The following is a 24,719-nucleotide window of genomic DNA, read 5'->3' as shown; positions in this document are numbered from 1 at the left end:
GAGACAATAATATGCTCAGTGTACAATTTTAAAAAGGAAACCCAGCAGGGGTGCTGAAAGGTGGTGGTAGTGAGAATTTGTGTTTCTATAGTCAGGGGAACCTGGATTCCCCAGAACTCCTTTAGCTTTCAGTCCTATTGAAAATTTTAAAAAAGCAAAAGAAAAGGAGCTGCATCATAAGGTGTAGGGGTTCTCAGCTAGAAAAAGGGATAAGTGACCCATAATCCAACCATCTCCAAAGAGTTGTGTTAGCAGGGAAGTCCTAGCCTTTCTGGGCCTCTTTCTGTAAAGGTAAAATGAAGCCTTGGGACGAGATGGTTTTTAACATCTCTTCCAGATTGCACCCACGAAGCCAAAACTCTCCGTCCTGTGAGCAGAGTACGAAGTGGCCCTGTGAAGTCTAAACTGGCCTTGCTTACCTGCAGACCTTGAGGCCCAGGATATAGAGATAATAGCTGTTTATTTAAAGGTTCATGTGCCTCAAGCACAAAATAGCTTGTTTTTTGTTTCTATAGATAAACCTGAGTATAAAGGAGAAAACGCTAGTACCTGAAAAGTGCGAAAGTTGGTATTAAGCAAGGCAAGGCCAGGCATACAACAGGATCCTTGGGGCCTCTTCTCTCGGGTGTCCTCATCCCTTCCTCTGCCACAGCTACGTAAATGCAGACAGGCACACAAACGCAGGCTGGGCCTTAGAGAATGTAATGCCAGAGAGAGCGAGTATCCCTGCTCTACCGACTGTAATTTCCCCCCTCTCCTCTCCATTTTCGCCATCCTCATGCAGAAATTCCTTGCAGCCAGGAACCGCGGTTCCCGCCCTTCCGTGCTACGGTGGACGCGTTCCTAGTGGGCTGTGGGGAAGCTCTGGGCCCGCGGACCCAGCGATTCGGCGGACCCGCGGTTCCGGCCAACCGATGGAAAGGAGGAGCGTGGGGCAATTTGGGGGATTATGCAGAAGCTCAGGACCTAACGGAGCAACATCGCCGCTATCCTGAGAAAGCGGGTTTGCGGTGCACTCCCATCAGCATGACGAGGGTGGGTAGGAGCAGGGACCTCCTCGGCTGGACGGGAGGAGATGCGGTCTGGTCTGGAAGGGTTCTGAGTGGCGGGGACAGGGGCGGGGCTCTGAGTGTGGGTGGGGCAGAGACGAGCAGGGGCGTGGCTCCGCGTAGCGGGGGCGGGGACTGGCAGGGGCGGGGCCCTAAGTGGCTAGGCCTGGGGAGACCGGAGCCGTCAGGGGCGGGGCTCTGCGAGGCGGGGCGGGCTCGCGAGCCTAGGTACGGCCCTGGGCCGGGCCTCGGGCGGGGCTGGGGCAGTGGCAGGAAGCCGGAAGCAGCCGCGGCCCCAGCTCGGGAGACATGGCTGGCGTTAAAGGTACATCCTAGTTTCCTAGCTCGCTGGTCCTGCGGTGGGGTCGCCGCCTTGGCTCTGGGCTAATCCTGGAGCTGAGCCTTCACCGCGTGGGCTGGAAACGGCCTCCCCAGACGTGCCATCGTTCCCTCCTTTCCCAGTGGGAAAGAGTTCGCCTGCTCTCTTTGCTCCTTGGGGTGCGGCCAGAGGCGTGTTTTGGGGACCCTCAGCCTTTTTCTGCAAGGCTACTAGTCTTCACTCTTTCGCCTGGCGTGTCCGGGTCGCTGCAGGCGAAACCCTCGCCGGGAGCGTTCCTTCCCTGGGAAACACCGACTAGCCCGGGTGGGGCATCACCTCCCGGATTGCTTCCTAGTTCCTCGGGAAGCAGTTCCCACCCCCTCCTCTGCCTAGTTTTAAACCGGCTTTCACTTCCCGTCCTGTTCGCCCTAATGCCTCTCCCCGCTTTTCCTGCCCCTTTGCGGAGTTTCTCACTTTTTCCAGACGAGCCATTGTCTCCAGTGTTCTCGGCATTCGAACACTTACATCTGTCGTGGTTGGTGATTTTTACAATTGGGCAGAGTTGGCTGTAGGCGGGTGTCAGCGAAAAGCACCCTGAAATGCCGTATTTGTCTTAATTGTAGAGAGCAGATTAGGTGGAATTTTATCGTTACTTTCATCAGTGTTTATTCATTTATGGACAGACAGGAAGGTGGTGTTTGTATAGTACTTAAAAAAAATACAAATATAGTTTATTTACAATATCGTGTTAATTTCAGGTGTACAGCACAACTATTCAGATACACACACACTTATATACTTCAGATTCTCTTCCTTTATAGGTTATTACAAAATATTGAAAATAGTTCCCTATTCTATACGGTAGGTCTTTGTGCAGTGGGGCTTCCCTGGTGGCTCATACGGTAAACTGTCTGTCTGCAATGTGTGAGACCTGGGTTCGATCCCTGGGTCGGGAAGATCCTCTGGAGAAGGAAATGGCAACCCACTCCAGTACTCTTGTCTGGAAAATTCCATGGACAGAGGAGCCTGGTAGGCTACAGTCCATGCGATCGCAAAGAGTCGGATATGACTGAGCAACTTCACTTTGTGCAGCGAGTGTTTTTGCATGGGACAGTTGATTTTAAAAAGGGGGTACCAAGAACACCGGTTCCCTCATCTGTGCACCTTCAGAGTGAAGGGGAATGCCAGCAGTGAGAGAGGTTATTGGAAGGCTTCGTGTTGGTTTGGTAGGACCCACCCCATTAGATGTCTAATCTTTTGAATAGAGTAGGGTAACTTGTTTCCATGTTGGAGCTCCTGTCGTTGAAATTTGTACACAAAGATCTTCCCTCTCTAGTTAATCAACATATGCTGTAAACATATTTGTACACGTGCATGTGTTTGCTATGAAATTTATCTGAGTGTGTAAACTGTTAGCAGACATATTTTAAAATTATTTCTGGCAGACTTTTATGTTCGGCATTAATTTGGTAAACATGATTTACTTGGACAGTGTCCGTTTTGTAATATTCCATTTGAAGCCAGTGCAGAAAACTGATAAGAAGTAACACCACATGCTGTGTTTAGTCATGTCCGGAAACTATTAAATAATAATGTTTATGTGTGAATGTGTTAGAAATTGCATTGTAGTAAAAAAAAAAAAAAAGAAGATAAGTTATGAAATGGAAAAGGACTAAGGAAGCTTTTTGCAGATAATTTAACTTTTAAAGAAGGACTGCTGTGTGCCTGAGGCTTGGGATAAAAGGTTAAATGAGAAGTTATTGTGTGACAGGGCTGAAAATAATTGTGTTACTGTTAAAACGTCTAAGGTGTGCTCAGATACAGTGCGAGGACAAAGATGGTATTGCAGGCTAACTGTATCTCCCAAATAAATATATTCAAGATCCAAGTCCCCAGTGTCTGTGAATTTGACCTTATTTGGAAATAGGTCTTTGCAGATATAATCAAGTTAGGATGATATCGGATTACTTGGACTTTAACTCAGTGACTAGTGTCCTGTAAGAAAAGGGAAATTTAAACATGAATACATATAGGAAGAACACCATAGGAGGACAGAGGCAGAACTTGGAATGATGCAACTGTGAGCTAGACAGGACCAAAGATGGCAGGCAACTGCCAGTAGTTAAGAAGAGGCAAGGAAGGAGTCTTTGCTTAGAGTCTTCAGAGGGAGCAGATGTCCTTTCTAGATATGAGCGAGTAAATTTTTGTTCTTCTAAGCCACCCAGTTTGTGATACATTTTTAACAGCAGGCCTAGGAAACTAATACAGATGGCATTACTGAACCCTGCTCCAGGGAGGAAGATGACTAGTTTCCCAAAAGAGGCATTCCTTGCTCTGAATCTAAAAGGATCAATAAGACTTCACCTGGCAAAGGATTGGGGTGAGGGCAGAGTTTATTCTAATGGAGAGAACATGTGACATGGGGCAGAGGTGCGCCTCCAGTGCTAGAACAGCTCATAGGCTGTGAAAGCAACTGTGAAGGGGTGACACCAGCTTTGTATATTTAAGAGGTCACTGTCTGCTGTGTGGAGGATAGATTGGAAGAGTCATGAGGTGAAGGCAGGCCTGAGATGATAAGGGTCTGCACACAGATGATAAGTAGCTGAGGGCACGAGAGGAGAGGTGGTTGTCTTAGTCCTTTAAGGCTGCTAGGACAAAAATACCATAAGCTGGGTGGCTTAAATAACATTTGTTTCTTAGTTTGAGAGGCTGGCATCTCCGCAATCAAGGTGCCAGCGGATTTGTTGTCTGGTGAAGGCTTGCTTCCTGGTTCCTAGACAGGTATCTTTTTGCTGTGTCCCCACACAACAGAAGGGGTTAGGAAGCTCTGTGGAGTCCCTTTATAAGGTTCCTAATCCTGTCATGACCCAATTACCTCCTATCACCATCTCACTGGATGTTAAAATTTAATATATGAATTTTGGGGGTGGGGACGTAATCACTTAGTCTTTTGCAGTGGGTTTGAGTGAGGTCTGGGAGATTGAGTCACCCTGACTTACTGATTTTCTAGAAAATTGAGTGTAGGGCTTGTGTTGGTCTTTCAAGATAGAACCTTGGAAAGGAAGAAGTGTGTGTTTGGGAGGAGAAGGGGAAATGTTTCAGTTTTACGCATGTTGAAGTTGAGTTCTGTGTTGACTACCCAGAGAAGTCCAGATTGGAGTGGGAGGTGCAGGCCGAGTTCTTAGGAGTTACTTCAGACTGCAGCATTAGATATAGCTGGGTCCTTGTGGTACCAGGGAGCTTTGTGTTGAATGCAGTGTCCCAGCAAGAGTGTGGAGTGATAAGAGAGATGAATTTGGATTTCTGGTTAGCTCCAAGTTTAAGAGATGGCCGAGGATGCAATTCCTGAAAAAGAAAAAGGAGGTAAAGAGCATCAATTGGAGATACAGTTGTGAACTTTGATTGATTGGTGTCCCAGAACAGAAGGAAGAGGTCTACGAATGGTGTCTGAATGGTCTCCTGTAGGACAGAGTGGTGCAGGTGGTTAGGCACAGGCAGGGGACAGAACTAATGAGGAAAAGATCATCTGGAGTGAAACAATATGGGAAAAGTTACTTTTGTCCATTTTTTCCCCCCTAAAAGTGACATGTACTAAATGGAAAAATACGTAAAACTGACAGTCTTTCCTTGTCTTCTAATATCTGTATACTCCCAGATGTTTTTAAAAATCACCTAGGTATCTTCCTATAGAAGTCTCCCCAGACTGCCTCTTAAAGTAAAAGGAAGCAATCAAAATGTTAATTGGTTTACCTAATGATTAATTTTGAGTATTATGGAATTTTTTTCAGAGGAGTACTCGGATAACTCAGTATCCTCTGCTTGTGATTGCTACCTTTACCGAAGACCGTTGCTAAAATGAGCAAATACTTAACATCAGTATTTGCTTACTGAGCACCTGCCTTTGCCAATCACTTTATATAGATTATCTCATTTGAGTCCCATAAACTCCCTAATAAGTTGGCATCATTATTCCCATTTTACAGCTGAATAATCCAGTTTAAGGAGGTTCAGTTTCTACCACAGTCACACAACCAGTCAGTGACAGTTACCAACATGAATCCATGTTGATGACCCAGAGCAGCGCAAGATTTTTTAAACAACTCTGCTATTCTCTCACTCAGCAGCGGACAAAGCAAACACATTTCTACCTGCTCAAAGATTAGTGTCCAACAGACGCAGGGAATCGATATTCAGGGAATACTAGTTAGGAAGCATTTTCTATGAAGACACGAAAGTAATCTTCAGATACTTGAAGCCCTGTGGTATGGGGAGGCACAATGATCAAAGGGTGTATATTACGGGGAGACAGTTTGGGGTACAGTTTAAGGAAAGAGGGTTTTCAGCATCTGAAAGCTGTCAGAATGAAATAATCTGCCTCAGGAGATAGTGAGTTTCCCTCCACTGGTATTGTATCAACTGGCTGGCTGGCCTCTTAGTATGGGTGTTAGGGAATTCATACATTAGACAGGGGCTGAGTACTGGAAAGGCTTGAACTCTTTCTCCACCTGAAGATTTAAGAGTAACAGACATAGGCTGTCATTTGCTAGTCAAATGTAATATCAACCAATGAAATAAGTAAATCTCAATGAAATAAGCATTTTTTTGTTAAAAAATTTAAAATTGAGGTATAATTCACGTATCAAAAATTAGCCTTTTTAAAGTGTAAAATTCTTTACACTCTTAAAAATCCTTAAAGGGGTTTTTAGTATTTATACAAGGTTGTACAACCATTACTACTTTCTGATTCCAGGACATTTCATCCAGCCCAGAAGAATCCTTCTCCATTCCTCTTCCGCTCCCCCGGTCCCTGATAACCATTGGAACCTATAACTCTTGATTTTGTTTTTCACAGCTCTTGTGGCATTATCTTTCAGTGGGGCTATTGGGCTGACTTTTCTGATGCTGGGATGTGCCTTAGAGGATTATGGGTAAGTTATTTCAGAAAGAACTATTCTTTTTATGTCTTTGTCACTATTAGTGTGGGTTTTAGAGAGTTTGGTCAATTTAGCACCAAGCTCTAATGAATGAATTAATGAAGCCCAAATTACAAACCCTGGCCCTTAGTTAGTTGTATTTGTGCAGAGAAAAGCTCTTTTCAAAATTGATGTGTTCATTTAATGAGAATTTATTGAAGACTTCCTCTGGACCAGCTGGGGATACAAGAATGATGAGATGCAGTTCTGTCTTCAGGGAGCTTGCAGTTCTAGTTATGAGTGAGAGACAGGCAGACAGTCCAGTCAGGAGAGATGTGTACAAAGTACAGTGAGAGCTTTGAGAAAGGGAACCTGAGTTTCCCTGGTAAAGTCAGGGAGGACTGCATAGAAGAGGTTGACCTTAACCTGAGACTTTGTGGATAAATAAGTTTATCAGGTTGATGAGTCAGGAGAGGGCCTTCCAGACAGAGGGAGTATTTAAGAAATAGAAAAGCTAATGTGGCTACAGATGAAGCGAATGAGGGAAGATGGCACGGAGTGAATGGAAGAAGTTGGCCAGACCATGTGAGGCTTTGTAGGCCAGGGCAAGGAATCTTGAGTTTTACTCCAAGAAATTGAAAGGTTTCCAACCTGCGCACACTCAGGTAATTTCTATTGAATGAACATGTGCAAGGCACTGTGCTGTGTTTATATAGAAAGCAAAGATGACTAAGTTATGATTCTGTCCCTAAAGAAACTACAGCTCAGTAGTACAGAAAACCATAAAGATTCTAGATTTTACATTGTGTCATTGTTTCTTAACATAGTATAAGCTGTCTGCACATTAATATACGAGTAATTTTTAATCATCACTACTACTCAGCTGTTCCTGGAAAATAATCATCTCATGCACTAATGTTGACAACTGAATAAATAAGAATTGTTGACCTAGACATTTAAAATAATATAAACTTTGAAACAGTAGTGTATCTTTAATTATGATGTAACTAACTTTTCCTTTTGGGTTTCTCCTGGGTCCGACCAACAGCGTTTACTGGCCCTTGTTTGTCCTGCTTTTCCACGCCATCTCTCCCATCCCCCATTTCATTGCCAAACGAGCAACATATGACTCCGATGCAACAAGTAGTGCCTGTCGGGAACTGGCTTATTTTTTCACTACAGGAATTGTTGTTTCTGCCTTTGGATTTCCTGTTATTCTTGCTCGTGTGTCTGTGGTAAGTCTTGTTGTCTCTTGTTTTGCCCAGCTATCGCTGAGATTACTTCACAGGCCTGTGTCTGGAACCACAGTTTCATTTACACTGCTTAGACTTAGTACTCAAAGCCAGACATATTTTTAGTTTCTGTATTCCCCTGATTTAGATCTATCTATCAGTATCTTGCGCATGCTTTCAGAATGCTTTCTTTGTTCCTCTTGCGACTTTTAGCTAGACCAAGTGATTTCTTGCTTTTTCTGTTGTAAGCTATTTTCTGGAATTATTCTGAAATCCTTGCCTCTTATTGTAGGGCAATCCAGAGACTCATGTAGCAATACTTTTCTAGTTCCAAAATAAACATCAAAAGGGGTCCTGGTCACCTAATTCCAGTGTGTGTATGTGTGTGTGTGGTGGCGGGGGCTGGGGGTGGGGTTGTTCGCTACACCATTAAGGAGCAATTCTTCCACACCAAGTGAGTATCTTACAATTCAGCTCAAGTCTGATTCCATCTACCTGGAGACAGCAGCAGATTCTATTGGTTCAGGGCTCAGTCCCACAAGACTACCTCCCTCTTCAGATGCCAATCCTAAGTTCAGGTTGTTACCCATGCTTCTGACTGACTGGCTATAAAGCAGAGGTTTCCACTGTAAAAATAGTCACTCTCATCACTTACGAAGTTTCAAGGATTTTAGAAGCTCTGTGCAGAAAATGGAGACTGATCAAATATATATTTCTTAATATAAATCATAATATCATACCCAGTTCTTCTCCTGCAAATAGGATCATGGACATAATTCCCAACACAAACATATTGAGGGAAAACTATATAGCTACTGGAAGATACAGTGAGTAAGATGACATCTTCATATTGTCAATGAGAAAATTAATGACTCACTCAATCAACCAATCAAAGAAATGGAAAATTTTATTCACCCCAACCTGAGGATCATACCCTGGGAGATGACTGTTCGTTCCTCCTGTAAGAGATCAAACCAAGTTACATAAGTTTTAGAGACAAATGGTTATATGTCAAATGACATACCATTGACCATTTACACAATCCAGATTGGCATGTATGAAGTGAGCAGTGGGTCATAGGTCATCGTGGCCCCCTAAGAAGGAAGATTATCTCCTAAGCAGTTATGACCCTTTATGAGATTAGGGAGGAATGTTAAGAAGCAATGTTACCTCCTAAGGAGGTCTGGTTAATACAGATGCACAGTACACAAAGAGGAGGGAAGAGGCCTGAACAAGAAGAGAAAATTTTGTGTTTAAATTTTTTTTGTCTTACCATAAAATATACACTTTATTTGATCAGTATCCAATATAAAGTTTTTGTCTCCAAAATACACATTATGGATATAATTTATTCAGTTCTTTGACATTCACTGTCTTCCATACTATTTGCTTTTATTTCCCCCAATTACATACTGTTTCATGAGACTCTTATTTGGGACACTGAATATCAGACCTACACAAGTGTTATTTATTCATACAGTAAACAGAGCATATGCTATTTGTAGGACACTTGGAATAAGAACCAAATACTGTCTCTGTTCTCAAAAGAGAACAGAAACTAGCCTGATGGGTAAGTATAGTATAAGTGTACTATATGTGGTCATTAAAACATGATCAGAATGCCATAGGAGCACCAAGAAGAGAGAACTTACATCTGGTATTTGATGTGGCTTCTATGGATAAATACTATTTTGGTTAAAGTAGAAAAGATAATCGTATGGAATGGTACTCAAATGCAAAAATGAAATATATGGACTAAAGAGTAGTCCAATATGATGGAGCAAAAAGGGAGCGGTTAAGATTGAAACTGGAAAGGCTGGGGAAGCCTGACTGGGGAAGGTCTGGAATGCCAGGCCAGTTTGAACTCTGTCTAGATAATAGAAGCATGGAAGGTTTTTCAATGTAAGATTGTCATGATCTTATCCCTCTTGTGCCTTAGACTAGTACTTCTTAAATTTTGCTCTAAGGATTTCTATTTTTACCCTTCAAATACTGCATCATGTTTTATGGAAAAATTTTCACTGATGTTCTCTGCTTGTTAAAATATGCCCACTAGAGGGTTCTCTCGTCCCCAACTGTGCCTCTGGAAAACCATCGGCCACGCTGAAAAGCTCTTTTTAGTTGCATCCATTGTATTATTTAAAATCTTCTTTTGCATGGAAAAGAAACAAATCAATCTGTAACTCTCCAGTTCCTATCTTCATGAAAAAAAGGCAATATATCCAGGACTTCTAGTAACCAATATTGTAATTGGACCCTTTCTAATCTTGCTTTGTGTATTTTACTGAAGGCAGTCATTGTCTCATGAAAACAAGTAGAGAAGTATGTCTAATGGGGAAAATGTTAAGGATGATACCAGACTTATAACAAGTGTCACGAAGTGATTAGACTAATTACTGAACTGTTCACTGTCTCCTGCCTATTACATTGTTAAGCCTTTTAGCAGTTTTATTTAGTATTGCATTGGATGTTTCTGATGCAGAAAATAATATATTTGTAAAGAGTACAGTATAAAGTAAAGATTTAACCTCCTTTTTAATCCTCTTGTGTTTCAGATCAAATGGGGAGCCTGTGGCCTGGTGTTGGCAGGCAATGCAGTGATTTTCCTTACAATTCAAGGTTTCTTCCTTGTATTTGGAAGAGGAGATGATTTTAGCTGGGAGCAGTGGTAGCCCGTGCTTTATCCTGATAAAATGCATTTAATTTCTTAGAATTCATGCTGCATGTATATGTGTGCACATGTGGCCTTTTACTATGAAATTTAATACGCTGGTTTTTTATACCTTTGTAATCATGTTCACTTTAAGGAGGACTACATGGGGAAAAGGTTAGGTTTATTCCCAACCAGTAGACTTCTCCATTCACTCAAGTTGAGTTATGTTGTTCAGCTGTCCGTATAGTCATAGTATGGTGCTGTCAGAAAATACTTTAACGTACATTTGCCCACTCAGTGTGCCACATCTCCACCTGTAGCCCAGGGATGTGCTTGGGTGGGTCCATAATACTGAGGTTATCTCAGCTCTCCTCAGGACTTCCAGCATATACTTGTGGCCCAGAGAGAAGGAGATGGCCCCCTCTTTGGGTTGCAGACTCTTGCTTCTCAAAATATGGTCCACAGGCTAGGAGCATCAGCATCTCAAAGTGTGGTCCATAGGAGCTTAACTACAAATGCAGAACCTGTGGCCCCACCCCCAACCCAGCTCACTTTGGTGAGATCCCAAGTGAATCCTATACACATGAAAGTTTAAGAAGCATGTTCATGAAGAAATAAGCATTTCTGTCCCCTTGGCTGAACCACTTAGCCTGTGTGGGCATTAGCTGCTTGTAAAAACTGTTTACCCTCATGTTGAGGCCTAGTTCAGATTCTCCTTCATGTTTGTGCAGTGTCCAAACCTATAATTAATAGGCTGTTCCTCACGTTTGTGAAGTGTTCTCAGTAGCAAACAGCCATGGCTTCACATTGTCTGAAAAGCAGATGCTGTCTTCACAGTGGAGGGGAACAAAGCCCCTGCTGGGAGACAGTGGACGGAGGCTGGACTGGAACTGTCCCCTGCTTCAGCAGGATGGAGAGGAGTGGACAAGTAATATTGTTTAATTTCCCTTCATAGTCTGACATTTCTCCCCAGCTCTTTCCCTGTGCTGTTCCCCACCCACCTTCACCAGTCCCCCTGCTGCTGCTGCTGCTAAGTCACTTCAGTCGTGTCCAACTCTGTGCGACCCCACAGATGGCAGCTCACCAGGCTCCGCCGTCCCTAGGATTCTCCAGGCAAGAACCCAAAAACACACACTCCCAGCAGTTCTGATTGGCCCACACTTCTTTATGCTCAGCTTCTCTCCTTTCTACAGAGACATGGAGCCAAGTAAGCAAGCAGAGGGTGAGCTGCTTAATTTTATTTACATGTGATGTACTTATTGTCTTCCATGTCCTATAGGACTTTTAATAACACTTTATGCCAGTTTTAAATGAATCATTGAGAATTCATATCATGCTAGGTTCTGTAATCACAGTTTTTCTAGCTCAACTTTTTGTCCAAGACCTATCGAGAAAAGGAATTATTGAAACTAGAACCACTTGATTAAAATATAAGCAATGATTTTAAAGCGTTATTAATGTGTGATAACTGACATACATTCAAAACACTGAAACCTTGACGTTTGTAACCCCCTTTGTATTCTGGAATGATCCTGGGATCAGAAGAGTGATACCTAAAATAATAATGTGCAGTGATATTTAGCCTTGTGCATGATTTTATGTTTTCAATGTACTGTGGACTTATAGAATTGTTAAAGTTGTTATTTCTAATATTTATACTAGAAAAACTATAGACACTTTATGATTTTAACCAGCATTTTTAATAACACTTGCACTTACTGTATTGTAATAAACTTCACTTTTAACACAAAAGTTTAACTAAAAGTCTTTATTCTTGTGTTCATTTGCATAAATGGTAACCAAAAAATGAAAATTTCTCGGTGTTCTGAAATGTGCAGTTTTAAGCAATAATCTGTCCTGCATTAGAATAATAGCAGCAAGTTGTAAGGTACCATTTTGGATGTGTAGTTGGCTTGTAATAGCTTTTCTTTTCCTAAGATGGAGATACTGTTAATACTACATTTTGCAAAAGTTCCTTTGTTGCTTATACACATTTTAAATAACCAGTGTAGCTTTAATGTGCAGTCTTCAAGCATTGCTTCTTGATTATATTTCCAGGATGATATAAAGTCCTTTGATGTAGAGTATTTGTAGTTATTCCCTACTAATGGAATGGTTTATCGAAGTGATAGGTTATTGGATTAGCTAAGTGTCTGAAACAGAGGCATTTATTCTGCAACACCTAAGTGTCATTTAAGTAATAAACATTAGTGTTATTTAAGAAATAAATGTCGATAAGAAGTATTGCTTGATATGAATGTATGGTACAAAAAGTTTCATCTTGGTAACCCAAATGTTCAGCACTTTTTTCATCTTTATAAAAAGTTCATTTTCCCCCCTTTATATATTACAGTATATTTTGGAAACTCGAAGCACATTAATTATATTCTAAAACTGAGAATGCACATAAAAATTGCCCAGAAGTGAGTAGTCTTATGAAGAAATTTTCTGTCATGTTCTGAACAACTGGCTTACATCTTGAAACGCTTTTCCCACAGAAACAATATTAGGAATGCCAAACCCTAACATAGCTGACCTTTAATACTCAAGGAACCTGCCTGAGTTTTGGGTCTTGGCAGTGGGATCGTGTTGATTTCAAGTGGCCTTGGTCTGCAGCAGCCTGAAGCAGGGCTTTGGTTCCTGGCCAGAGATTGAGGTCAGGTTGTGGAGGTTGAGAACATGGAATCCTAGTCACTAGACTAGTGCTCAGGGGCAAGGCCTTGGCCCTTTGGCTTTTAGAAAAACAATTCCCACAAAGATAGAAAGTAGTGAAACAATGTGTTTATTAGAAAGGAAAAAGAGTCCGGTACATGTGGATAGACACACAGGTGGACTCAGTCATGGTGGTTTGAATCACCTTTATGGGGCATTTCTGCCAATTTTCCTGTGGCCAATAATTCTAATTTGCCTGGTTCTTTAGTCCATGTTTGATATATCTCAGGGTCCTCCCATGTGTGTGGCCTCATCTCTTAGTCGAGATGGATTCTAGTGAAGAGGCCTATGGGTAGTCAGCATCACTTACTATGAGGTGATGCCCCCTCCCTTTTTGACCTCCAAGGAGCCTTTCTATGCATGTGTAGTCAGGGAGGTGTCCTTCGCTTCAAGAATGAGAAGTATGTGGTCTTTTTATCTCTTGTCTGGGCAGAGCCCAGCCTCCATCATCCTGCTTTTATGGAGCTTCTGCTATTACAGAGTTTCTGTCCACAGGGAAGAGATTGTTTAGTCTGGGGCCCATCTGTCTCCTGCCTCAGTGTGAGCAGCTTGAAGGAAAGGAAGTGTGAATTTCCACCTCCTTTCCTAAGAACACGGTCTTTCTCACTTTGATTTTTGCAGCCTTCTCCATCCCCTAATGCCCTTGGGGTCCATTAAACCTGTGATGTTTGCTGGCCTCCTCTCCTGGCTCGGAGGCATCCTCCTAGTCGGCCCCATATCCCGAGGTTCTTCATATTCCAAAGTCACCCACCGTTCTACTCCTACCAATCAGTTTTCTTAGTAGAGCTGATATCTTGGGATGTGTAAGGAGAAAGTAGCCTGCTTATGCTTTTCCCTAGAAAGAATGAAGGATGGTAATTATTTTCCCGACATCTGGAACACATCCATGCCTGCCCAGTGCAGTTACCAGGTAAAGCTGCAGCTGCATTGTTACGAGGGCGTGCCTTGAAACACATTCGCAGTGATGGTAATGTTTCCAAGTGAAGTGAAGAAAGTACTCCAGCAGTTTATAGAAGGATGTAATTATTTTGACCCACCCCATCACACATCATCCCTTCCTCAGGGTGAGTTCTCAGCTGGTCCCACATTTCATACTTGTTTCTTTCCTCCACTTAGGAACCCACAGATTTTTCTTATGGTCCCCTGGAAATCTACCTCTGGGGTATCTTCTTGATGAAGACTCTTCTAGAGGTTGAAAAGTTTTCATGAAGTTAATAGCTTTAGGCTCTCAGAAATGCTTGGGAGATGTCACGAAAATGTGCCTCTTCAAAGTTTGCAAAATTCAGATTTTGCACCATAATTTACCTAAAATATTTATGAGGATTTTAGCATTTTCCAAGTATTGTAATTAACTCACAACTGGGAAATTATTATTTCTGTAGATGAATATAAGTTGTGTGTTTAAATGTTCTTTTTGACATTCTGCCTCACGAGGTATCTTATTTGCAAAAATCCCAGTGTATAATGATTCATGCGTAACAATCTGCTTTCATGTGGCCACGCTCCTGGAGTAGAGCAGTGACACGTGACCCCAACTTGATGTGAAAAATCCCCAAGACTGCTTTAGAATGCAGTTATATGCATATGATGAGGATGAATCTCTTTTTCTCTTTTTTTCTTTCCTCCAGCAGGGTCACCAGAGGATGATTCCCTTTAAAATAAAGCTTGTCATTTACAGTTGAACAAAGACTTTTATGTACATTATTAAACTAAAATTCTTTATATTGTATTAATACTGTGGGATGCATTATATTTGGACAGGAGACCAGCGGATTTCTTTTCCACGTGTTTTTGTTTGGATAATCTTAATCAAATTTGGAGAATTTGACTAGTTTTGAGCCTATATTTATTGTAGTTCCTATATTTATTCACAAACGTGTGTAACTGGGAGAACTTCAGTTCCTAGTTACAGCTTTGCTAACATTCCAGGCTGGAGCTGGGTGCGTGGGGCATGGTTAATCAAGAATTTGCTGTATTGAAAAAAAGAGAAAAAGTCAACACTTGAAAATAGTGCTGTACATATTCTAAAGAGTTGTTTTGTGCGCTACAGAAAAGAATGCACACATTCTTAAGTACTGCTTAAGGATAATGTGTCTCCTTTATACACTAAGTATTTGGGGATGATCTGATGTTTTCAAGGTGGATTGAAGCAGTTAGATTATAAAGAAACTGAGCTAGCTATTTCATTGCATTGTCAAACTAAGCATAAAATTAAATTCTTAATAGAAATTGGGTAATACCAACATAACTGTAAAATGCCTGTAAGAGAAAAACTGTTCCCAAGGAAGCCTTTCTGGTTCAAGGGGTTGAACACATGCATCTTCATTCAAAAAAACATGCTGGGTGCATTGAGAGACCTCCTCTGGGACTGAGAATTGATGTGTCTGGAGAAATCAGGTACCTGCTATTTAAACATAGTATCTTCTGTCTTGAGATTTTTTTTTTTAAATGCCTGTGTATTATTTTTGTCAGTTAAATGTAAATAAAAATGTTTTATCCAGTATCCAGGAATATAATTGGTGAGTTATTTTCTTTTCTTCCTACAGTGGCTCTCAAAAATCTCTATTTAGGTTATCAGTCAAGTTTCATCTTTGTTTTTGCAGACGTAGAAAATACTTCTTTGTTTTTTAAAACAAACGAAAGTTACAAAGAATTTAAATTTCAAGCCTTTCCCCACATTTTAAAAAAGTGTAACTTGGTAGAAAATAAATTTCAATTCATTTCCCTGTAGTTATGAGGCACAGTGCAAAATTAATAGATGACCCTGGTAGCTCAGCTGTAAAGAATCTGCCTGCAATGTGGGAGACCTGGGTTTAATCCCTGGATTAGGAAGATCCCCTGCAGAAGGGAAAGGCTACCCACTCCAGTGTTCTGGCCTGGAGAATTCCATGGAGTCCACGGAGTTGCAAAGAGTCGGACACAACAGAGCAGCTTTCACTTTCACTTTCACTTTGGAATAAGGATTCATCTTCAATTCTGAGCATATAGGCAGAGTGGTCTTAATCTTTGAAATTACTCACTTGGAAAAGGACACACTTGAAGACTTGGCATAGATAAGTCAACAGTGAAGAGCTACTGTTGATTTATCTATTAAAATCGAATAGTTACAGCTGTTTTGTATACTTCCAAATTAATTACTAGATATTATTAAATTAAAAGTTGCTCATTCCCTTTCTGTCCTCAGAATAATTAAATAATAAGACTATCAATTCAATCTTAGCTGAATAATTATTTCATTTAATAATTTAAAGCATAAATGTACATCCATGCTTCTGTCTCAATACTTTAATGTCATCTGAAGTTGAAAAACAAATTTTGTTACCACATTCTGTAAAATTTCATGATTTTTACTGCCCTGCCCCCAAAACTATGCTTGTTCTGCTGACAAATCCAGAATTTTCCAGCACTTCTAACTATCATTTCTGCAGCCTCACCATTTGAGGTTTCTTGGTGATGCTCTTGCTAAAATCCACTTGCAGCTGATGAAAATGAGTCAAATGAACTTTAAGCACAGGTTTTAATTGGATGCTTGATTCATTCAAGGTACCACACTTAGTCTTTGTCATGGGATCTCACAGTGGTCCCTAAGCAGATGTGCTATAGCCCATGTCCCCACAGAGTGCTATTGAGCACCTCTGTAATCTACTCATTTTGCTTGTGCCTGTGCCCCTTTTACAGATGTTTTCTGTTACTCTGAGGCCATTTACTAGAGGCTCTGAAACCAAGGGTCCCCCTAAACACTAACATCAATATTTATCTCCTCTTTTTCTGTAGCTTATCAATACGGGGAAATTGAGATTATAGGACAGGTACACAGGCTGTGTGAAGATGGGACTTTTTGGACCCATGTTTGAGGGATGAATGTGAGATGTCACATAAAACATATTTATGAAAGCTAATTAGAGGTATAAGTAGCTACAGGGTTAATACACTTCCCACAAATCTAATGTGAAATTTATGTTGCCTTTATTGTTTAATCACTAAGTCATGTCTGACTCTCTGCAACCCCAGAGACTATAGCCCACCAGTCTCCTCTGTCCATGGGATTTCCCAGGTAAGAATACGAGAGTAGGTTGCTAGTGCTAGGTGCTTTTATAACACCTATATATGTAGATCATACATAAATAGTAAACATCATTTGTTCAACAAAAATCTTTTCAACTCTGTATCTGACTTGATGATCTCATGCTATTTCCTGGCTTTAGTTACCTTTCTAAGCAGCTGACTCATATGTGTTAATCTCCAGCCCAGACTTCACTAAATCCCAGAACTCTGTATCTGACTGCCAATATCATCTCTCTACTTGGATGCTTAACAGGCATCTCAAACTTAGCATGTCCAGAATCAAAGCTCCTGACACTTCCTATTATTCCTAGTTCTCCAGAACAAAAGATCTGTAGTATTTCAAAACATCTCATTATTGTACAACTCCCAGGTACTCCATCAGGGAATCATGTTGCTTCTAACTTCAAAATGTATCCTGCATCAAAACATGTCTTATATTCTTGCTGCTACCAATGGTTCAAGTCACTATGGCCTTATTTGGGTTATTGCTCTGGCCTCCTAACTGGTCTCCCTGCTTTTGCCCTTCCCCGCCCCACTTCAGGATAGTTTCAACAGAGCTGTAAGAGTCAACATGTAAAATGTAAATCAGATCAAGTTATCCCTCTGCTCCACTGACTTCTGATCCCACTTCAATAGTAAAATGACAATCCAGTTGAGAAATGGACAAAGCTTCTGAATAGGTATTTCTCCAAAGATGTGCAAATGGCCAATAAGCACGTGAAAAGATGCTCCACATCACTAGACATCAGGGAAATGGAAATCGAAAACTAGTATGAGCTTTCATTTCACACCTACTAGAATGGCTAGAAATAAAAAGGCAGTAACAAGTGTTGACAAGGATAGGATACAGTCAGAGCCCTTGTAAATTGCTGGTGGGAATGTAAAATGATGTAGCCACTATAGAAAATTTTGAAAATTCCTCAAGGTGTTAAACATTGAGTTACCATCTGACCCAGCAAATCCATTACTAGGCATGTATCAAGAGAGATGAAAACATATATCACACAAAAACGTGTATACAAATGCTCATAGCAGCATTATTCATAATAGCCCCAAAGTGGAAACGATCCAAATGTCTATTAACTGATGAATGGATAACGTGGTCTATCCATAAAATGGAATGTTTTTCAGCCATAAAAAAAGAGGAAGTATCAATAAATGCTACAATATGGATAAAACTTGAAAACATCATGTTAAGTGGGTAAAAAAGTCACAAAAGCCTATATATAATATAATTCTATCTGTATGAAATATTCAGAATAAACAAAGCCATAGAAACTGTGTAGATATGTAGTTGCCAGGGGCTGAGGGAAGAGGAAATGAGGAATGACTGCTCATGGGTATGGGCTTGTTTTGGGGGTGATGAAAATGGTTGGGAATTAGTTGTGATAGTTGTACAGCTTTTGAATATACTAGAAACCAGTGGACTGCACACTTTGAAAAGGTGAATTGAGCAGAAGGTAAATTTCATCTCAATAAGAAAACACAAAAGACAAAAAGTCAAGCAAACAAATGAAAAGAGGAAACAACCTAAATGTCTATCACCTGAAAAATATGGTGCAGACTTATCTTGGGTGATAAAAATATTCTAGATTGATTGTGGTGATGTTTGAACACCTTGTTGACTATGCTATAAACTATGGAACTGCACTCGTGAAATGCATATTATGGTATGTGAACTGTATTTTAGTAATGTGCAAAACATAATGAATGAGTGGATGAACTCTTTGAACTACAGAAAAAGTAAAAGTGTATCAGTTATTCCCATGCTTACCTTTAGGAATATCTTTAGAAATCCAGCCAATAATAAAACAATTAAAATGCTGAGCTTTAATTTACCAGCATTTCATTTTTCTAGATTTTATAGTATTTATTTTATTTATCAGATTCTTAAAATTTGAAGTTTTTTTGGAAAACACTTTTTTTTTAAAGGAGAATCCCCAAATCGTGTGCCAGGAGCCATAAAATGTAGGACTGTCTCTGGCCATACATAGGACTCACATTTCAGTGGGAAAAGAAAATTAAAAGCTAGATAAAAACAAAATACATGGTATGACAGGTACCATGGGGGAAAATACAGAAGGGGAGGGGTATAAGTAGTATGTGGGTCCTTGCAATGTTAGATTGGATGACATAGACCTCACTGTGAAAAAGGCATCTGAGTTCAGACCTAAAGGAAATGAGAAAGAGAGCTGTGTGGATGTGAGGGAGGAGTCAATCTTTGTGCAGATCCTTAATTAGCTCTCTAAGATGCTTTTCTAGAAGAACAAAGTTGGGTTGAAGAGGAAACGCATGTTTCACAGTGCCAAAACATCTTCCTGCTCAGCAGCTCTTGAGAATGTTCTGCCCCCTGCCTAAAAAATATGTTTTTATATTTTAACAGAATTGCTAATTTGTTCAGAAAAAAAAAAAAAACACTCCAACGTCATTGTTATTTTTAGTTGAATGTTTAATATACAATAAAATTGTATATTTAGAAACTGGTGATGTTGAATTCTTTTTCATACTTTTTTTCTAAAACCTTGCTCTCTCTTTTATGAATTGCCTACATGTCTTTTAGGACATTTATCTTTTTTATTGATTTGTAAGAATTCTTTACATACTAAGATTCTAAACACTGTCTTTTATATTACATATGTATATTTTTAATCAGAGGGTATCATATAAAAGACTAGCAAAAGATCGTCCTGTGAAATTCCTACCTGTAGAATTTTCTGAATTTTGTGTAGCCAAATATATTAATTTTTCCTGAAAATTTGAATTTGTATGTATTCCTAGAAATGTCTTCTCTACTCTAAGAGAAGAAAAATATTCCCTCCTAGAGCTATCATAGATTCATTCATTCACTTAGAACTTACTTTGGTAAATATATCAACCAAGAGTATTTCTCCTGATATTTTTAGCTAGGTAGCGCCACTGGCTAGTAAGTTGGTTAAATGATTTAATTTCAAATATCACCTTTAACATACAGTAAAACTTTATATCCACCTAGCTTATTTCTGGGGCATCCCAGGTGACTCAGTGGTAAAGAATACACCTGCCAATGGTGTATGTGCCAGGAGATGTGAGTTTGACCCATGGGTCAGCAAGATCACCTGGAGAAGGAAATGGCAACCCTCTCTAGCATTCTTGCCTGGGAAACCCCATGGACAGAGGAGCCTGGCGGGGCTACATTCCATGGGGTCACAAAAAGTCGGACACAACTTAGCAACTAAACAACAAAAGTTTGTGTCTAGAATTTTCTTTTCTGTTCTTTTTTGTTTGAGCTTCCCTCATAGCACAGTTGATAAAGAATCCGCCTGCAATGGAGGCGATTCCTGGGTCGGGAAGATCCCCTGGCCACTCTAGTATTCTTGGGCTTCCCTTGTGGCTCGGCTGGTAAAGAATTCACCCGCAATGCTGGAGACCTGGGTTTGATCCCTGGGTTGGGAAGATCCCTTGGAGAAGGAAAAGGCTTCCCACTCCAGTATTCTGGCCGGAAAATTCCATGGACTGTATAGTCCATAGGGTCACAAAGAATCGGACACCACTTTCACTTTCACTTTTTCTTTTTGACTTATCTATTCCTGAACTGGTGTGCGTGCATGCTGTTGCTTCAGTGGTTTCCAACTCTTTGCGACCCTATGGATTATAGCTCGACAGGCTCTTCGGTCCATGGGATTTCCCAGGCAAGAATACTGGAGTGGGTTGCCATTTCCTTCTCCAGGGGATCGTCCCAATCCTGGGATTGAACCTCTATCTCCTGCACTGGCAGGCTGATTCTTTACTACTGACCCATCTGGGTCTAGTACCACATTTTAAAAATGTGTAGCTTTATAATAACACTTTTGAGATTTCCCTGGTGATCCAGTGGCTAAGGCTCCGTGCTTGCTAATGCAGGGGACCTGGGTTGGATTTCTGGTCAGGGAACTAGATCCCCATATGCTGCAATGAAGATTGAAGATCCTGTGTGTCACAGCTAAGATCTGGCCCAGCCAAATACATAAACAGTAAATTTTGTTTTTTTAAAGAGCACTTTTAAATTTGATAGAATAAATTTGCATAAAGAATCTGCCTTCAATGCAGGAGATACGTGTTTGATCTCTGGGTTGGGAAGATTCCCTGGAGAAGAAAATGGCGGCATTTTTTTCTGGGAAATCCCATGGACAGAGGAGCCTGGTGGACTATTATATAGTCCACGGGAATACAAAAGAGCTAAATACGACTTAGCAACTAAGCAACAACTACACTTTTACTTCTTTTTTTCAATTAAAAAAAAATATTAGGCAGTTTTGACATATACAGTTTGAGAAATTAAAAGCATGAATAAAATAGTTCTTAATCTAGGAAGTGAAGTGAAGTTATATGCTAGTTGGAAATCTGTAACCCAGTCATTGATAAAGAAGAGAGGGTTTAGTTGGAGAGGAAGTCACCCATCTGTAGATGAATGAGGCAGTGGCAACTGGTACCTGAATTGTAGTAACTGCTAACTTAGAGGACTAATTAAGGCAATGTCAGGATTTTTTTGTTTGTTTTCTCTGTCTTCTTTATTTTATCTTAATAGATTTTTTTTCATGATCTGAAATTATCCCCATGCAGTTTGGAAAATACTGAAAACAGTAGGCTATTTTATTCTAAACCAAATCAATTGGATTACAGATCCCACTGTATTTGAGAAAACCCAAATGATAATCCAAGTGCTCAAAAGATTTTAGAGAATTGTTGAACTCATGTATTTCTGGGCAGCATTAGCAACTATTAATAGAAAAGCTTAATTTTAAGTGCTTTTTCACATAAAATTGAAAACTTCTGTGAAATTGATTTTGGCTTGGATTTATTTGGACTGAGAAATATTTTAGTTTGGACAAATATAGCTAGCACATAGTAGGAACTCAGTATAAAATAGCAATTTAATGGATAAGGACTTTCTTAATGAAGGGTTAGTGGAGTAAGATTAAGTAGTTATAGCTAAAAATAGGTTTATTTTGCTTAAAGAGATTAGATTGTGACCTATATTTGAGCCTCTGCTTTTCAGTCCTTGGCAATTTAGAACTGTGGTTTCTTATTAAAAGTGTTTTAAATTGATCTTCAAGTTTGCCTCTTTCACCCCAATGAGAAATTCTCAAGTTCTTTCTTCTAGCTTGTTTAGGTTTGACACACTCTTAGTAACATGGGAATAAACAGAGACTGAGTTGATAACTGAATTAAATTAACTCAGAGATAGACTGGCTTGCATATATGATTTGTTGTACTGTCTTTTTAATTTTCTTAAATAAAAGTTTTATTGAGACATAATTCACATATCATACAATTTGCCTATTTAGAGTGTGTAATTCAATGGTTTTTAATCTATTCACAGAGTTGTACAGCTGTCATTGCAGTCAATTTTAGAACATTTTCTTCACTCCAAAAGGAATCCTGTACACAGTAACAGTCACCCATCCCACACCTCCACCATCACTCCACTCAGCCCTAAGAAACCAGTAATCTACCTTCTGTCTTTATGGATTTGCCTATTCTGGATATTTCATATAGATGGAACCATACAGTATATCATCTTTGTGACTGGCTTCTTGCACTTAGCAAAATGGTTTCTTTCATTTAAAAAATTTGTGTTGACAAATAAAAATTGCATATATTTAAAAGTGTATTATATGATGTCTTTTTAAATTTAAGCTTTTTATTTTGCAGTTGGTTAACAATATAGTTTCAGATGAGCAGTGAAGGGATTCAGCCATACATATACATGTATCCATTCTTCTCCAAACTCTCCACCCAAAAAGGCTGCCACATAACATTGAACGGAGTTCCATGTGCTATACAGTAGGTCCTTGTTGGTTATCCATTTTAAATGTAGGAGTGTGGACGTGACCATCCCAAGCTTCCTAACTATCCCTTCTCCTTATCCTTCCCCTCAACAGTCATAAGTTTGTTCTCTAAGCTTGTGAGTTTCTTTCTAGTTTGTAAGTTCATTTGTATCATTTCTTTTTAGATTTCACATAAAAGGGATGTCATACAATATTTCTTCTCTATCTGACTTACTTCACTCAGTATGATAATCTTTAGGTCCATCCATTGGATCCATTTGTTGCTACAAATGGCATTATTTCATTCTTTTTAATGGCTGAGTATTATTCCATTGTATATATGTACCACATCTTCCTTATCCATTCCTTTGTTGATGGACATTTAAGTTGCTTCCATGTCTTGGCTATAAAATATGATGTTTTGATATTTGTATGCATTATGCAATGATGACCACAATCAATTTAAGTAACATATTCACCACCTCTCATAGCTAACCATTTGTGTGTGTGTATGCATACTGAGAACAGTTGAGATCTACTTTCTTACTGAATTCCAAATATGTGATACAGTGTGTGTGTTCTCAGTTGCTCAGTTGTGTCCAACTCTTTGCGACCCCATGGACTGTAACCAAGCAGGATCCTCTGTACAAGGAATTTTCCAGGCAAGAATACTGGAGTGGGTTGCCATTTACTACACTGGGAGATCTTCCCAATCCAGGGATCAAACCTGCATGTCTTGCATCTCCTGCATTGGCAGGTGGATTCTTTACCACTGTGTCACCTGGGAAGCCCTATACAATGCAGCAGTGTTAACTATAGTCATTATGTTATACCCTCAGTCTTTGGAAACTGTTCATATTATACCTGAAGGCATGTACCCTTTTATCAACACATCTCCATTTCTTCACCACACTCCCTCCCCTGCCCCGCCCCCCAGTCCTGGTTACTACCATTCTACTTTCTGTTCCTATGAGCTTGACTTTTTTTTTTTAATAAAAAATTCCACATGTAAGTGATGTCATACAGAATTTGTCTTTCTCTGTCTGGCTTATTTCACTCATATCATGTCCTTCAGGTTCATCCATGCTGTTACAAATGTCAGGACTTGCTTTTTTTCTCCTGGCTGAATAATATTCTATTGTATATTTATCATATCTTTATCCATTCATCCATTAATGGATACTTAGCTTGTTTTCATATATTAGCCACTGTAAATAATGCCACAATGAACATGGATGTGCAGATAGCCCTTTGAGATTTTGATCTTATTTCCTTCAGATATGCATCCAGGAGTGGGATTGCTGAGTTATCTGGTAGTTCACTTAATTTTTTCAGGAACCACATACTATTTTCCACTATTGCTGCATCATCTTACATTCCAACCAACAATGGATAAGGGTCCCCTTTCCTCTTCATCCTCACCAACATTTTTTATCTCTTGTCTTTTTGATAACAGCCATCCTAACAGGTATTCAGTGATATCTCATGGTGGCTTTATTTTTAATCTATCTATCATTTATATACTTATTTATGTTTTATTTGGCCTCACTACCCTGCATGTGGGATCTCAGTTCCTTGACCAGGGATTGAACCTGTGCCCCCCTGCAGTGGAAGTACAGAGTCTTAACCACTGGACCACCAGGGAAGTCCTTCACGGTGATTTTAATTTCATCTCCCTTATTAATGAGGTTGATTACCTATTGGCCATTTGAATGTCTTCTTTGGAAAAAATGTCTATTTTCCCTCTGTCCATTTAAAAAATCAGATTATTTGGCTTTTTGCTATTGAGTTGTAATGAGTTCTTTATATACTTTGGATATTAACCCCTTATCAGATATATAGTATTAATCTAAAACAAAAAACCAGACAATTTTTTTATCAGCAAAACTGGTTTATTTGGGAGCAGTAGAGACTTGCAAATTGGGACATACAACTATGGCAAACCACATGCAAATCCTATAAAGCAAAAGAGAGAAAACTCCTTTATAGA

General features: G+C 39.9%; 1 protein-coding gene and 1 non-coding gene across 3 annotated transcripts; one reads left to right on the top strand and one right to left on the bottom strand.

Moving 5' to 3' along the window:
• The first annotated feature begins 1,303 nt into the window (after positions 1–1,303).
• Positions 1,304–11,918, top strand: LEPROT (leptin receptor overlapping transcript). 2 transcript variants are annotated; one of them, XM_081485138.1, is made up of 4 exons: positions 1,304–1,374; positions 6,221–6,296; positions 7,330–7,516; positions 10,069–11,918. In XM_081485138.1, exons 1-4 carry the CDS (start codon positions 1,359–1,361, stop codon positions 10,183–10,185), a joined length of 396 nt encoding a protein of 131 aa, XP_081341264.1. In that variant the 5' UTR covers positions 1,304–1,358; the 3' UTR covers positions 10,186–11,918. The 2 variants fall into 2 exon arrangements, with proteins under 2 accessions (XP_081341264.1, XP_081341265.1); XM_081485139.1 differs by having other exon boundaries at positions 7,330–7,520.
• Positions 11,919–24,300: 12,382 nt separating this feature from the next.
• On the bottom strand, positions 24,301–24,374 carry TRNAG-UCC (transfer RNA glycine (anticodon UCC)). The gene has a single exon. It is a non-coding gene; the product is annotated as a tRNA-Gly (tRNA).
• Positions 24,375–24,719: the final 345 nt, after the last annotated feature.

The sequence above is a fragment of the Giraffa tippelskirchi genome, chromosome 5, assembly GCF_054371585.1.
Source record: "Giraffa tippelskirchi isolate mGirTip1 chromosome 5, T2T-mGirTip1v1.2.pri, whole genome shotgun sequence".
Classification (NCBI taxonomy): domain Eukaryota; kingdom Metazoa; phylum Chordata; class Mammalia; order Artiodactyla; family Giraffidae; genus Giraffa; species Giraffa tippelskirchi.
This window is presented reverse-complemented; position numbering and strand designations above follow the sequence as displayed.